Source organism: Homalodisca vitripennis, chromosome 4 (assembly GCF_021130785.1).
Source record: "Homalodisca vitripennis isolate AUS2020 chromosome 4, UT_GWSS_2.1, whole genome shotgun sequence".
Lineage (NCBI taxonomy): Eukaryota > Metazoa > Arthropoda > Insecta > Hemiptera > Cicadellidae > Homalodisca > Homalodisca vitripennis.
In genome coordinates, this window is record NC_060210.1 from 97,681,470 (window position 1) to 97,698,591 (window position 17,122).

Consider the following 17,122-nt stretch of genomic DNA (forward strand, 5'->3'; position numbering starts at 1 on the left):
AAAATAAAATATATTATTTAAAATTTAAGATAGATTTATCAAGGATATACCAACAATGATCAATAATGGATTTATAAGGGGATTTATTAAACTCTCTGTATTCAGAAACACAATTTTTTACCGAATAGATAAATTAGCATAGGGCATACTTCTTACGATTTAAGCAATTAAGAACTACAGTACATGGTAAGATCCCAATGCTAGAATTATACTCGCATTCATGCTTCTATGTGCTTTTAAATGAAGTATTGCGTGAAGTTAAACAAATATCTGAAATTAAGAAAGCTAGTAAATAAAGAATAGTTAATTTGTTTTATTTAAAAACGTATTTCAAAATCCAAAATTGATATATTGAGCCTGAATTTCATATTTAATATTGATTTAAATTCAAACGATGAAAATAAAATATACTTGATTAAATAATATGCAATTACATAATACTCTGTTTTATATATGTATCAATTTGATGAATTTTATAAGAAGTAATAAAGGGCCCGAGAATACACAGTGCTGATAATTTTAGGAATGTAGTGGATGCAGTTCTAGAATATTGTAACTGTAAAATTAGTATTAAAAGGCACTCAGAAACGGTGACTGGTAATCTTTATTTCCACACTACCGATCCATAAAGACTGAATGAATACAAAACTTAATATATTCTGAAAATCTTCTGACCTAGATATCTGGGAGACAGAGAAGGACTGCAAGTTAGAGTAGCGGATTCTTTCAACCTAGTAATTTCTTAAACAAGGTAGAAAACAAGATAAACAAAAAAATATCTGACATGTTTTTGTGTATATGTAGACATCTCGAAATAAGTCTACTCCATTGTGGAGAGGCATCTTCCTTCAAACAATTTAAAAATAAATTTAGCAAGGTCAGCAATGCACGTTGACAGGTAAGTGAAAGATGCAAATCTTTATAAAAAATACTGATGAAAGGAGAATTTGCAAGATATTTGCAAGTACTTAAGAAAAGTAAAGCTGTTCGAGATTTCTATCCCTGGAACACTTTGAAGAAACAGTCGGCGTGGGGCTGAAAACATTCAACCATATTCATTATGGTGTGTAACTGTAAAGTCTACATAAAATAAAAAATCATAAATATAAAACTATTCTGTTGGTGAGATTCTCTCTCACTTATACATGTTGTTTTTCCTCTTTACCAGTGCACATTTATTCAGTTCTTTTTATTGTTACAGGCTATAAATTCAACGCCTATTTTAATTTTATGAAATTCTTTAAAATGTATTCTTGATACATTTATTATAATTCTTTTGTAAACAAATATAAATGTTGATCTGTGTATAACTTAACTGTTTATAATAAGTATTATGATATTTCCGTCAACAACAAATACGCTTCGTAATGAATGTGAAGTGAAAACATTTTGTTATTCTCGTAATACAGATGTGAAAGTTTGAAAAGGCACTAAAGGTTAGCGGGTAGGAGTGGAGCGAAGTTTAGTTGTTACACAAGAAAGTTTCATCTTGCCAGATGTCTCTCAGCGTGACTTTCACGCATACTACCCCAAGTATACATAAATATAAATTTGTTACTTATAAGTTAAGTATTTTTAGACACAATATTTGGCATTGTTTATTGTTTACTCAAGAATAAGATTTGGTTTTTTGTGTGATACAATAAAATAAGTAATTAAAACCTATATTTAAAATTGATAAACATTGTCCACCAATACTACTACAAATATAGCCACATATATAAGCAAATTAGAACATGCTTTACACAATTGGTATGTTATTTAATTGAAATAATTAAACAACATGTAACCTAGGAATTGTGTGGTTGTCTAAATGTATATGTGTTATAAGATTATTCACACACGAAAATGATGACGTTATGTATCTCGAGCAATGTCCACAAATCAGATGCGAACCAACCAGAAGTACTACTATTTTAGTGTTGTGTATGTTGGTGTTTATAAAAGAGTCCCAGAAGTATTCAGGATTACTAAAATTTATTTCTACTTTCATTTTTGTCTGTCGGTGCATTGATCCTAAGAATTTAAGTTCCTGTATTAGAGCGTATTTTGTAGTGATATCGACGAAAGATTTATGATTCAGTACAGTACTTGGCCCTTAGGGATAACTAGTACATAATATAGTGTAGCCATTATGATTAAGAAGCAAATATTCAGCTAGTTTGTACATTTTGTTGCAACTGTTTTAATTTAATATAATGTAATAATTTAATTAGTAAACTTCTTATTGTTATGCTTTCACCGAACTTATTTAAAATTATTTAAAATTCAAGTAAGACGTTAGTAATCATCTCAATTTAATTAATTTAATTAAAATAAGGGATACGAACAAATACATTTATTTTGCTTATTAAAGTGTAAAATTATTCAATTTCATGATTTTTTAAGAGCGAACAAATCTAGCAACAGTTCCAAATAAAAGCGTGGCTTAAGTTAGGCAAACGATGATAAAAACTGTTAATCATTTTCAAGTGACAACAGTAAACATGATTATGTTTCAGTCGGTAGACTAGATAACAGGAATGAAAGTACCATATTATTGGCTTTACAAGTAATCTGTAAGATGTCGAGAACAGCGTGTTGGGTAGACAATGAGAATAGTCTTGTGAGATGGACCACCGTCCTCCCGACGATAAATGGACAATTAAGACCAGAGGACGGTTACCAGCCTTGTAAATTAGGCCAGACAATACCACCTGTCACCGAAATATGTCCAGCTTATGCCTACCACATGAATTCTGCATTTAACAACTTTTAATGGAGGGATTTTTAAATATTTATTGTGTATGAAAAATAATACAAAATGCTTAGTTTTAAATTTATATATATATATATATATATATATATATATATATATATATATACGGTTTAAAATATTACTATTTTAGAAAATATGCAAACTAGCTTTAGGTCTCATATCTATCTCTATAACATAGTCATGAAAGTAAATGGTTAAAGGTTGGACATGATCCAACCTTCCAATACTTCCGCAGAAAATGGGTGATTAAAGTGTTGTAAATAACATGGGTGAGATACAAACTGCCGGCTTCCTTTAAGTCGTAGCAATGGATGTAAGCTTATTAAAACATCGATTTGAGAGTCAGAGTATATCTAATATACAGGCTGGTTGCAGGAAGAATCAGAATCAAAATGTTAATAAAAATTAATTATTTACAGCCCCGAGTCTCATGTTGAATTAATGTTAGCGTGAATGGGCAATAGATGTATGTTTTAATGAGTATTGCAAGCATAAATGTGTTCTAGTACGGATTTAAACTAATAATATAAACCTGAATTTTGCAATGCCATTATTTATTGTCAAAATGCAATAAAATAATAATAATTATTATTAGGGTGTTCGCGAGGGATTGGCACAGCTTCATAATGTGATAGAAGACACAAAAAAGTTTTTATGAACATATGTCCTATTTCACTTCGTTTAGTGCCTGTTTGTTCATATATTTCACACTCCACCAGAACCTTACAGTATGTAGTAGATTACTTTTACTTTAATCTATATCACCTCAGGTGACACTTTGACACACTCAAAGTGGCGCGTCACGTTTTACTCTCGGCCAGAACTTTGCAGCTTGTAGTAGTTAACTTATACTTTGAGCTTCATCAGTTCGGACACTCAAACTGGTGAGTCACGTCTTACACTCGGCCAGAACTTTGCAGCTTGTAGTAGCTAATTTATACTTTCAGCTTCATCATCTCGGACACGCAAAGTGATGAGTCACGTCTTATACTCGGCCAGAACTTTGCATCTTGTAGTAGCTAATTTATACGTTCAGCTTCATCACCTCGGACACGCAAAGTGATGAGTCACGTCTTACACTCGGCCAGAGCTTTGCAGTTTGTAGTAGCTAATTTATACTTTCAGATCCATCACCTCGGACACGCAAAGTGATGAGTCACGTCTTAATCCGGGCTAGAACTTTGCAGCTTATAGTAGCTAACTTATACTTTAAGGTTCATCGCCTTGGGTGTCACCGTGTCACACTCAAAGTGGTATAATACTACCGGCAGTAGGTTAATTTAATTTCAATAAAGGTTGAAGCATATCCAGTACCTGCTCCACTGTAGTTCGAACATTGATTTCTAATTTGCCGGGCGAGCATGCTACCACAACGTGTTATCCCGTTTAGAAAAATAATTTCTTGATATAAATGTAAATAAAAATTAAATGCTTAAATAATAATTTACACTTATATACCTTAAACTTTTTAAGTTATACATTTTTATAAAGACGAGTCTATAGTTTATTGCACTAAACTATCAGTGTTTAAAATTTCAAGTTTTACTATGAAATGTCTAATGTTTAATATTGTCAAGAATTTATCCATCAAATCTACAACATTGTGTTTATTTGTATTAACGAAATATACGATTTTCAGTGAGTTGTCCAGAAATTCATCACGCAAGTAAAATCCTGGACTTATTCCTCCTTCGCGCTCCTAACTCTAAGACTCACACTGATAATCACGCTTCAAATTTTCAAATACTAGTTTCCGACTTTGGTGACAGCTAAAAAGGAAATTTTCAGATGTGTCAGTGTTTATATTTCGCACAAAGCATTATTATCATATTTAAAGCAACACTAACAGTTAATCAAACTCCAGAGCATTCTCGTATCCTATATTTTACCCGTTTAAATGTTTTCTTGATTAATTATTTAACAAAGTGGGTGAACCTACATTCAGAATTACAATATGTATATTATTGATCCCTTCCAAGTAAAGTTCTAAGGTAAGATTTCCAATTATTTTTAAACTTAGCTGATTTCTCTCACTCTATTTAACTATTAAGTTGATATAGCTATGACGAGAAAGGTTCATTAAATGTCAATGTTGAGATTGCTCCAATTTACCTTCCTCTTACTGTCTTAGTGCAGTGTCTGAAATCTGACACTGTCTCAGACTACTCTTGGATTATAGAGTAATGTTTGTCTGAAGAGATCCCCGAAAGGTCGGTGATGAAGAAACTGAATTCCTTACATCGTTTTGACATAAATCAGACTAGACTACGTAATTCTATAATAGTAATCTAGGCGAATAGGTATACCCATTGTCTCATCAGGTGCTCAACTGAGTGTACTACGATGTTTTATATACGATCCCAAAGAACGGTGAAGCTACCAAGTTTTCTACACATAACGCAACTATGTTGGGAAGAATTGATTCAGATATCAAAGGAAAGGTTAACTGGAACAAACTCAACATACAAAAATTAAACTAATAGCAGTTATTACTACATCGAAAGATTTAAAAACAGCATGAAATATATTGGGAGATTATGTGACTTATTTTAGTAGTTATGATATATAAATAAGAAATAGATAAATAATTAATTTCTTTAAATTGGGAACCAAGACAAAGTTTTCTCAGATTATCTTGTTCTCAATATTCTGAGATATATCGCTGAATTTAGTGTGAGATGCTGTTTGATTTTGTCTCATAAGAATGGTTTTGGTTATCATAAAATTAGTTTATCCTTTGGTAATGTTATTGATTTAAAAACAAAGGAAGAAGACTACCAATTAAGAAGTGTTTTACCTGGAAGACAGCTATTATGGTTTTATCTGAACTGTATTGCCAAAAGTAAACAAAATTTTAAATTCCTAGAATGGAATTGAATTGCAGCTTTAGAAATTATCTTGTATGAATTCGTAAAGGTCCATATAAACAGAAACCACAACGACCACAACCTATTTACAGTACACTGCATCTTGCAGGAGAGGAAACCTTGCCTTCAAGTCACAAGTAAGTCATAATAGCAGGCTGTAACTTTTGTTATCCCAGTACAAATACATTGTCTCAAGTTTGGTGATAATGCTAAAATACCTTCTAAAGCCATTCATACTATAGTATTTGTTTTGGAGACTCATTTCCTAAATAAAAGATTTCCAAGGCAATACTGCAAATTCCGTCTTCTCAACAAATTAACATGTAGAAAAATGTTAGTCCATTTTCCTCGTCTTCTTGTTTAAAGTAACTAGATAGGAAATGCCTAAGCATCCGATCGAGGAAAACTGCTCAAGACCACGAACATCCTCGACTACCTGTAGTATACAACTGGTAAGATGATGAGATCCATTGTACTAAGAATCCTAACACCATCCAATTTAGTAATAAAACTTATAATCTTCGTTAGAGTTGCACTTAAGAAGCACATAAGGAGATAAACGAACGGAGGACATATAATAATGAGGAATTATTGAGGATGTTGAGCAGCATGCATCTAATCATGACATAAAATTCTTAGCCGTTCCCTCAACGATTGTTTACTGATCAACTTCTCAATATTTGGTGCTATTGTATTTTTACACGTGGAGATAGGGTTTAACGACTTAATTCTCATATTTTATTCCGTTGTCAACTAAAGTGATAAGATTCGTCTATTAAAACTAACCCATGAAATAAACGTACCACTGTGCGATACCGAAAGTTGAATTAATTAGTCGAATCTGGTAAGCCAATTTGATTTCATACCTCAACGTTATGGCTCCATAAAGGAAAGAATTATTGCATGGGGTCTATAACATTTACAACTAGTAAATTCAACCTAAAATATATGCCATGAAGTGTTTTTTCTTAGTCCTAAGGTATTTGTTAAGAGGTATAGTACGAAAAGTTTTCCGATTTCGATATGCGACGTGCGCAGCACACGTTTTTATTAGTGCAGTTAAATGACTGTATAGAACATGGTTGTGATCAAACACAATGTACGTAACGTGAAAATAGATGCCATAGCAGATTTTTGCCCTTAACAGTAATGTGTGGTTTAGGTATGGGTGAGAACAACAACAAACTATGAAACATTTAAGCTGAATTGGATGGGACGGTTAGGAATTTAGTACTACAATAACGAGTTTCACGTGGCCCTAATTTCACCTCAATAAAGAAACATTGCATTAAGTAATTCTTTGCTGGATGTCCTTCGATACTTCATACTCGCAGGCTTCACCAAATTCTATAATTATAGCTCTTTGTTTGGTAACATTTTCCTTTGGAAACTACCGAAGTCAACCTATGTTTTTGCTCTATGGTTTGGTTTGGCAAAATTATAATATAATGTAAGGTATGACTGGAGGAAAAATTAAAGTATTTTGTTTTAGTGAGGCCTCATATATAAAGTGTTGCATAAGACCAAGAACTAAGGCTGAGGTTGGCAAGATATTTGTTATTTAGGTGTCTCTCGTAAGCAGGAATATCGTTTATTTCTAGTGATAAGGCGAACTCCATAAAAAAATGGTTCATTTACAAACAACTGTGAGAGTGGAAGGTTAGCAATAAGGCATAAAATGATCATAAAGTGTTCTTACAAACATTAACCGTTCCAGACAAAAGTCAATATCAGAAACAAGAGAACGCTTTCAAGTCTACAAAGTGAAACCAACTTTGTACTTGTTCACATAAATCTTATAAGTTTCCACTTGTTGGTTTTAACTTTGCTTTAGTAATTCATAAAACCAACTAAAGAAAACATTTAGAAGTGTTCTCTAATATTTATACGTCAATAAACTGAACTGGATTAATTGAATATATCAAAATTTATTACTTGATACAAAATGGAGCTGAAATAAATAACAGACACTCACCAACAATCAATAAAGGTTTTATTACTAAAGAACTTGCATATATAAGTTGGATTTTAAGTGAAAATGTCAATAATCCTTTTGTATATTATCTTGAAACAACATGTATTGTAAAAGAGTAGTAAACAACATAAAAAAGTAAGATAGTCGTTAATTTTAAAATGAAACATTAATAAAAAACTAACAAAGTGTAATCTTATTAATTTTCAGCGTATATAACTATATTTCCTCCTATTCAATTAGAAATCCATGTGAGCAAAGCGAACCGCTTCCCTTGATAATTCACTTCTACGTATATATTTAGCATTTCCTGGATGTATTATTTAATTTTTTTACTGAGAAGTGTATGGATGCTTACATGTGCTGACGATACAACTTAATACTGTAAACATTACTGTACATAACAAGCTGAGGTGTGCCGTATAATGTGTCTCACAGCCACCTTCATCATAGATCGAGTGCATCATAGATAGTGCACGTACTAATAATTTCCTTGATAACACATATACTATGACTAAATCACACACTAAGGAATGTCGCAGAAAGTGTCCCACTACTCATCGGCCTCATATTTTAAGTATTAGTTCAGGAACACTTGTATTCTATGTTTTTAGCATCTTATAGATGTAATGTTTAGTGTTCCCGAAGTGTAAATATGAAAGATTCACACAAACGTGTGTGCTGAGGACAAAACTAAGTAGGCTACTCTTTAAAATACTGCAAATTCAGACGCTGAGGTGTGTCCAAGGGGATGTTCTATATCTATCAGCTTCTTAGATTAAGTAATACACTTCCTTTGTATACTTGTAGCATCCACTGGATGTATTATTTATGTTCCCGGAGTGTGAAGTGTATGGATGATTCACAAGCACTTTTGTGCTGACGACACAACTGAATACTCTCAACAATACTGCAGGGAAATCACACACTGAGGTGTGCCCCTGGGTGTGTCCCACATACATCGGCCTCATAGATCGAGTAACAGTTCGGGGACTATCCTTCCCTTGATAAAACACTGCCATTGTACATTTGTATCTCTCGCTTGCGCACTTACTCGCTTTCTATATGTGAAAGCGTAGAACCATTGAACGTTGAGAACAAAACCGATATTGTACACCCTTCAGCTTAAACCGTCCTTCACAGTTGAAAATCTTTTGGGTATTTGTTATTTAAAAAATATTAAAAAAAATAATTATCAATACTGTTCAGCGTTAATGTCTATTTTAAAAACTTTCATTTAATTTTTAAGGTACCCAATGTTAAAATATTTTATATGTTAATTTTGCAATAATTCGGAGCCAAACCCTGAAAATGCATTTATAAAGTGTATGCGTATATATTTTATATATAATATATATCTCATATTTTATTTAACAGAAACTCGTAAATTTGCACAATCGTTAAACTTATCTTTCATTATAATTTATTTGATATACTTTAATAAATTTTATTTGTTTCTACTTCAGTGAAATGATAACTTATTATTATTTACTATCATCCACCGCCGATGCTATTCTATTCTTATTTCTTGCTACATGAGAAAAACAAGCATGTTTTTTTTTAATATTGTGAGATTTAAATTTCTGAGAAACTTGCATACATAATTGCTGTTTTTGAAATTTTCAGGTGGATATACAGACTAACAGAAGGAAACTGAAGTCTATTGCCATTGCAGTAATAAAGATATAAATGTTTCCATTGATGTTTACTTTTTTCTACGATTTAATTGTGAAGAATGAAGTCAAATAATTTGTAACAGTATAAATACTCTTATATATGTAAACAATTGTATAAGCTGGATAAAATGTTAAAAAAATATATGTATTAATAAAAGTATAATAAACCTATATTAATAATATTACATAAAAGATAATAATATCTTCCTATGCGTGAGCGCACGGGTGTGTGTGTGTATGTGTATTTGTTTTATTGTGAATCACGTATAACCTAGCTTGTGCTACTAGAGTGTACTGAATTTTTTCACGATTATTTTTAGGATACCTGGTTAAAATATAGGAATATTTCTATTTTAAAACCACTCCGGGGCCGCCCAACTGGTCTAGAAAACTCCCTTAACACTGTATTATATTTATGAAATTTGCTTAATCGTCAGGTAGTAAATATGTCTTATACACCTACCAAAGGTCTGCCACTTTTATTATGTTGTTCTGTTGTCTTTTCAGTAGAGTAAGTCATAATGGACTTACACCTCATAGTTTTCACAGGAAGGGTTCAGTTCTCGCTCTCTTAAAATCGAGACTCTGTTGGGTTACATTGAGCTTTGTGTAGTCGTTTGGTATCTTGCCTAGTCTTCCTAAAACGGAGAACACAGTATCTTCTAAACTTATTGAAACCATACTTATTGACAAAAATAATACGTATAATAATATGTACACATTTAAACAGGCCATAGTAAAAGTTTGTTGATATTCACTGATTAAAGTAAGTTATTCCTCTTTACAAATGTTATATAACTTGCATTTACTTTTATTTGCCTGAGATTGTTTTTATATATATTTTCATCAACTCCAGTAAAATAGAATAATTTATTACATAATAAGTGTTTTAACCAAAAACCTAAGGCTTAGTCTTTAAATTTACGATTTCTACACGTTTTGAGTTTAACTCTATCTCACCTTTAAGGTGGAGCTACGACTGACTTTCAAATTGACTTAACTGTCCCACCATGTGTCCGTTACGTAAAGAAAACTCGGTTCCTTCGCTGTGCTTTGGAAACGTGTTAAAACATCGTAGTGCACTCCATTGAGCACCTGATGAGCCAATTAGAACATCTATTCACCGAGATTACACTATATTTTATAGTCTAGGTGACTATGGTGTCCAAATGATGTAAAAGTTCGTTATAAGCATCTTCGTTACTGATAATGTTTATATGTTTTTAGACGGATAGACTCCAAATTCCAGGAGGCAAGTCAGTAACAGCGGAAGATTAATTCAGCTAAACTCAATATTAACGTTATACTCATCATTTTGAATGCTATATTCCAAAGTAAATTGATTACCTCAATCGTTATGGAAAATATTGTCTTTATATAATGATACGTGTAATATCTATGTTCGTTTTTAATGTGGTTCCTGACTGTTATTTAGATAAATACTTGTTTAGTTTTTAAATAAACTGTAAATTTATTTTTTTGTATCTATTGCAAACTACTATAATTTGTATATAACTTAGTTCTTATGCTATTCATTATTATTCAAATATGTTGTGAGTAATCTCTTAATTATCTCTTTATTGTCCCTATGGGGAGGAAAGCAGGTTTTTTTTGGGAGAGGGATGATATGAACCATGTAAATTAACGTTCTCATTTGTCACAATTATTCCTATTTAGTATTATATATGAACACAGTAACAATGAATTTGTTTCAATTTCGAAAGTAAATACGATTTTTGGATAAATTTCATTGAGGTTAGTAAAAAACGTATGATCTGAGGTTTTACTAAATATGGAAGAAGACTTGATTAACAAAGCATAACCGTACCCTGATGAAATAAGTCATATTTTGTTCTGAAATAAACTCAAAATTAGCTAAGAAAAGTTTTGCAATGAAAGATGATAAGAGATTACTACACAATACTGTTTATTCTATCTGATGATGAAACTGCTTTTTAAATTGTAATGTGGCTTGGGACTTGCATAATTAAGTTATCATTACATATTAAATAATTAATTGCATCATGTTTTAATTAAATTGATATTAACCATTATTTAATAGTATTCTCTTTGAAAACATGTATAGTATATTTTACAATTACATAAAGATAAAAATAAGTAACATCAAATAAAATTACATATTCTTTACTTGCAATTTTTATAGTTTTTGTCATCCCAGGAAACTGAATTATATCTTTAAGTGTAAAGCTTGGAGGTTACGGAAATATTTGAAACTTTTGAACCAACCATTTGGAAAATAAGTAAGTGGGATAGGTTATATATGATGCCATTTGCCTACTGGATACTGGTCTCATTTTGTTTCCTCGTGGATCTTTAGTAAGCAATATAAACATGGTAAACATGAGTTTTAGACAGTTAGTTTTCAGCATAATACTAGAAAAATGAGTATTCTAGTAGTGTTGATTCCACGAATGTATTAAGATTATTTTTAATAGTTTTATTATAAATACGTTATGCAAGCGTTTCTTGATATCTACCTTACTTAAATGTTTTATTCATAAAGTCTAAAGTAGTACTTTTGTGAGCTTTGAGATAGAAAACATCTTTTCTCCTTATATCTTTGGTGATTTTATGTTAAGTTGTTTTTTTCAAACATACATAAGAATCCAGTCACATGTTAAAAAGTTCAAATTATTAAAACGAGTTTATGCGCAAAGCAAAGTCGATACTTATGATATAATATGTGTTAACAAACATAAAGATAAAACTTTGAACAATTCATTTGTACCGATTATATAATTTTTTTAATATAACTTTCAACAATTCTTGACTCATACTTTTATATTTATCTATATTTATTATATTGTTATAGATGCAAATATTCCATTAACATTTATTCGGCTTATAATTGCTTTCAGTAATAGAATTATTAATAATGGTTTAAATTATTTGAAATTCACACCTGACAATTGGACAGTTGTGTAATTCCTTTTCTGCAATAATTTGATTTCCAATAGCATGAGCGTGTCCTTCAATGAAAGTTTAAGATTTCAGTATAAATGGCGAAGTGAATTTTACTAGTATTTATGCAATAAAAGTTGGGAAGTCTTTAATCATCTTTGTAGTAAAAATTACTAATAATAATTCGGACTTATTTTCTACTTGTTCATGAGCAAGCATTTTTAAGCTATTTCGCTACAAGGTGATGATATTTTATTAATATATTTTTAAGTGTTTGTTCAAGTTAAAAATAGAAAACTGGTTTACATAAAACAGAATCATATTACGTTGCGAGCAAATGAAACTTTAGACATAACTCTAACTCAATATAACTGGTAGATACATAACTGGTAGATAAATTTAACTATCAGTAAATAAATCTAAACAATCATAACGATTTTAATTTTAATAAATAATTAACCTACTTTGTATTTTAGCCTACTACAGCGGTATATTATTACGATTCTTCTAGTGATAGCCTATAACAGTTCTGAGAATGACAGCTTTCTGTTTTATCAGATCATTAATTTGATATGCTTATCGATTACTTGTAAGTGCACCATCAATTGGTTTGATTCTAATATCAACAGTGATTTTATAAACCTTATATTTTTATTTTATACTACACAAGGTGTTTGTTAGGAAAAGCTTGACTGGTAAGCTGTTTCTTTATATTTTATAGTAGTTTTACTGTATAAGTAACAATATACAATTGTAGAATTACATTATTGAATGGTTGTTACCGTTACACGTGTAAACTATAACTATGATATCTGTACTTTATAATTATTATTAACTAATAGCTACTAATACAATGTTACAAAAAGATTCAAATAAATGAATCAATGTAAGAAATATTATACATTGCCATTGGTAAGACAAAATTTTATTTAATTAAGACAAAGTTAAGGAGGAATTTCACTACAGTGTACTGAAAATGAAAGGAATAAGCGCTTTAAAAAAATTGATCTGAATTCAGAATATCAATAAATATAAAGTATGACATTAAACGAAATTGCATAATATAAAGCTTACTTTATAGGTTCTTATTTTTATATATTATTTATATATATTATATTATATGTATATATATATATAATATGTATATATATATATATATATATATATATAAAACTGTTAATCATAACATTTTGTTATGATTAACGTATTCACCTATTTTGTGTGTATAAAAGAAAGTTTATATTCTGGTTTACAGTCATGTAGTTATAGTAATCATTATTGTATAACTAAATTGATTGATAGCGATTGAAATGAAAGTATATGGTTAAAGCTTAAAAAAGGTTGGTGGCTACATTAAATAGTTTCGTTAAATCCGGTTGGTAACAATAATTATTGTCTTCTTCTGTGATTTTTTAAAAATAGTATAGATATACCACTAATATCATTCAATATTATATTACAGATTAGTTAAAGCAGATTAGGATAACTATTGATCTGTTTATAATTGATAAGGGAAATAGATACATAAACCATGTTTAATGTACACTCGCATCTTTTACATGACGCTATCTCTGTAATGGTGAAACATACGCCCTTAATATTTATAATATAAATTAATCTTCATACCTGCGGACCATTACAAGTGTAGATAGTATGTATTAAAAATCTATGTATTTAGAAACTTTACGTTTTTAGTACAGTCAATTAACAAAAGAATAAAATCTCTGTTTTTGTGCTCTCCACAATTGTTTATGCTCTTATCATCCTTTAGTCATAATGGGGCCAGTCCGTCATAATACTGGGTCTAAAACAATCTGTAATACTATAGCCACGTCTGTTTTTTTCCAGCAATAAACAATCTTGTGTTCCTGCTCTTGGAATTATACCACGAGGCCCGGCCATACGCCATCGATGGTTTCACGCATTTGCTTTGCTACGTGAACGTTTATAGTGGCAAACATAAATCTATTTAAAGTAGGTTTCAACAAAAATAAAACAATAAGTAATGACGGTTGTTCGCTGTCGTATCAATAGAAAATGTTCGACTCCATGTTAAAAAACCCATTTCAAAAAGTAACAATCCACATTGTTAATTACAACCCAATAGTAAATCTTGTGTACATCGAGGCCTTAGTAAAAACCCTGTGAACGCTGCTGCGTTTCCCGCTTGCGTGACCAGGAGATGAGAGGGAACACAAGCAACAGAAATAGACCAGCGCCTATTCTATGGCGGGAGACCTTGAAAGACACGCCCGTTAGAAATCGCAATGGTGGAAAACAAGCTGCGTTACATAAACGATGTATTTTATTCGCGTGTTTACTGGATGTAAAAACATACGTGGGGCCACACTAAGAACTGAAAACTCTTGGAAACTATAAACCTGTAAGGTATATGATACACGTAATAATTTTCAGATTTCTAAAATGGCACTGAAAGCCGTGGCAGTTCTGGTTGGGGATCCAAACGTCAGGGGAACTATTCACTTCGATCAAGCGGGTGTTGGGGCACCAGTCAGAGTGAAGGGAGAACTGCTGGGACTCTCCCCAGGCAATCATGGCTTCCACATCCACGAGTTCGGGGACAATACCGATGGTTGCCTCAGCGCGGGTGATCACTTCAACCCTGAGAAAAAGGAACATGGAGGTAAATTGAGGAGTAATACATTATTAATCAATAACTACAAAGTTACTTAAAAATTAAATTCTACGATTCAATAGATACAAATTTTTTACAATGAAATTAATATTCAATTAATTTAAAAGGGATTATTGGATTAAACCTGACTTTTGTTTTACGTGAAATCTATTACCGCTTTAAATGCCTTTTCTTTATTTTGTTTGTTTTCATCTACCAACTTCTTCATTAAACTTTAGAATAATACTAATCGAAAGGGGTGTCTTAACTTAGAAGACAAGTGTCTTGACTGAAATGTGCTTCGGTTGACACCGTTTCAAACATTACTTACAAAATTGTTTTGAAAAAAATTTTGACTGGATTAGAAAATTATTTTTAGTTGACAGATATTTGTTGGTATAATATGTCTTTTTTCTATTTAATGTCTGTTGACTAAAGGTGACTCTCCAATACGAGGCCGAAATTTTGAAAGAATCAATTTAACTGTGAAACTATGTACGTTTTAATTGTACAGCAGATAAGAAAATGAGAATACATCTTCACCTACATTAAATTATATTCAAAAGTCTGAGTGTCTCTGACGTTGAAACGATGTAAAGAGGTCATTTTGAGTTTGTTCGTCACTAACTTTTTTGATCTCACTAGGCAAACATAATCAATATTTTTTTACTATCTAAAAACTGTATTTTTCATAATAAAACCATTTTTTAGCTCCAGAAGACATAAATAGACATGTGGGTGACCTTGGGAACGTTGCCAGTCATCAGGGAGTGGCCAAAGTGGACATCACAGACCACAAAATATCACTGGTTGGGTCACACAGTGTCATAGGTCGAACTGTCATCATTCATGCCGACCCTGATGACCTGGGCCGAGGAGGTCATGAAACCAGCAAGTCCACCGGCAACGCGGGGAAACGACTCGCTTGTGGTGTTATCGGTATTACAACGGCCAAAAGCTAGGAGTAATTCCAAGATCTTGAATAACACTTTTAAAATAATTAAATATAGATTAAAAAATTATAATACATATTGATACTGACTTATTATAAGTAAAAAAAATGGTAATAAAACGTAAAATTTCTTGGCAATGAAATTTTAAAATATTCGTCGGTTTATTAAATACAATTAACAAAAATGTAAAGTTCAAATTAAAGATATATAAGTTTCAAAGAGGATTGTAAGTATACATTACATTTCAAATTTCATTTAGAATATGTACTTTAAGATCTCCCTGGTTTAAGAGTAGATTTAATCCTGTAGTGAACAATTAATATCGTGAAGCTGTATAAATATTTATCAAACTGTAAACGTTGCTGCTTGATTGCCTACACATGGATTGGGTGTTCTATCGTCATAGGAGTAAGCGAATTGCGGTTAAATAACGAAGGTTTGAGTTTCCTTTGAGAGGTACAGGAGTCAAGAGGGAATAGTTACGGTACATTATCATCTTCGACTGTGCACGGAGAGATAGGGACCTAGTGTATCCATTGTGTACAGTTCACATATACGAAAAACACTTCCCTCAGTCCTCATTCTCGAACATGTAATTACCCTCTTCACTATCGTGTGTTGGACGATCATATACTTCATGTGAGAGTATCAACATTTGCTTGAATCGGGCGTCTAATTATTTGTATGGAAGTAATCGACGAATAATTATCCATATCATAATATTTTAGATATTGTAGATCTATGTAGGGTGGTATTAAGAAAAATCTATAAATGAGATTTTCTATCATTAGTAACAATAAGTACGATAAAAAAATCTGAAACTTCTTTTTTTCTAATAATACTTATATAATTTATTATACTTCGTTATTTTAGGTATAAATTTTATTTGAACTGCTATCAAATATTTATTTCAAGTTAAACACATTTCTATTTATATTTCGTAACTGATGATACCCTAACCGGAGAAAACGCTTCATATGTTGATACAGTAAAAAAGATACGATATTAAGCTACAGGTGTTTTGAAATTTCAAGATATTTACTCTGGTCAAAGCTTTATATCTAGGTATATTATTCATTTATTATAATTATTATTTAAATTGAGCAAGACGATAAACAAAGTTAATTGAGCGTCATTAATTATGACGCTTTTAGTAACTTAAGGATGAACAACAGGGCATGGACAAGTTTAAGACCATTAGTTTAAAACTAAAAAAACAATATGTGAGGTTATTTTGTTTCAGTGGAAAAAAAGTATTCTCGTTTTGCCTGAATAAATCTCTGAAATCCAAGCATCGAATTTGAAGCTTATCCGGTTGTTGGATTTCTGTAAGCCGAGT

At 31.2% G+C, this 17,122-nt stretch overlaps 1 protein-coding gene across 1 annotated transcript; it reads left to right on the forward strand.

Annotated features, from left to right (window-relative positions):
* Positions 1 to 12,734: 12,734 nt before the first annotated feature.
* LOC124359819 (superoxide dismutase [Cu-Zn]-like) lies at positions 12,735 to 16,140 on the forward strand. Its single transcript, XM_046812874.1, has 3 exons — positions 12,735 to 12,890; positions 14,611 to 14,839; positions 15,542 to 16,140. The coding sequence occupies exons 2-3, from the start codon at positions 14,620 to 14,622 to the stop codon at positions 15,790 to 15,792; spliced, it is 471 nt and encodes a 156-aa protein (XP_046668830.1). The 5' UTR covers positions 12,735 to 12,890; positions 14,611 to 14,619; the 3' UTR covers positions 15,793 to 16,140.
* The last annotated feature ends 982 nt before the right edge of the window (positions 16,141 to 17,122 follow it).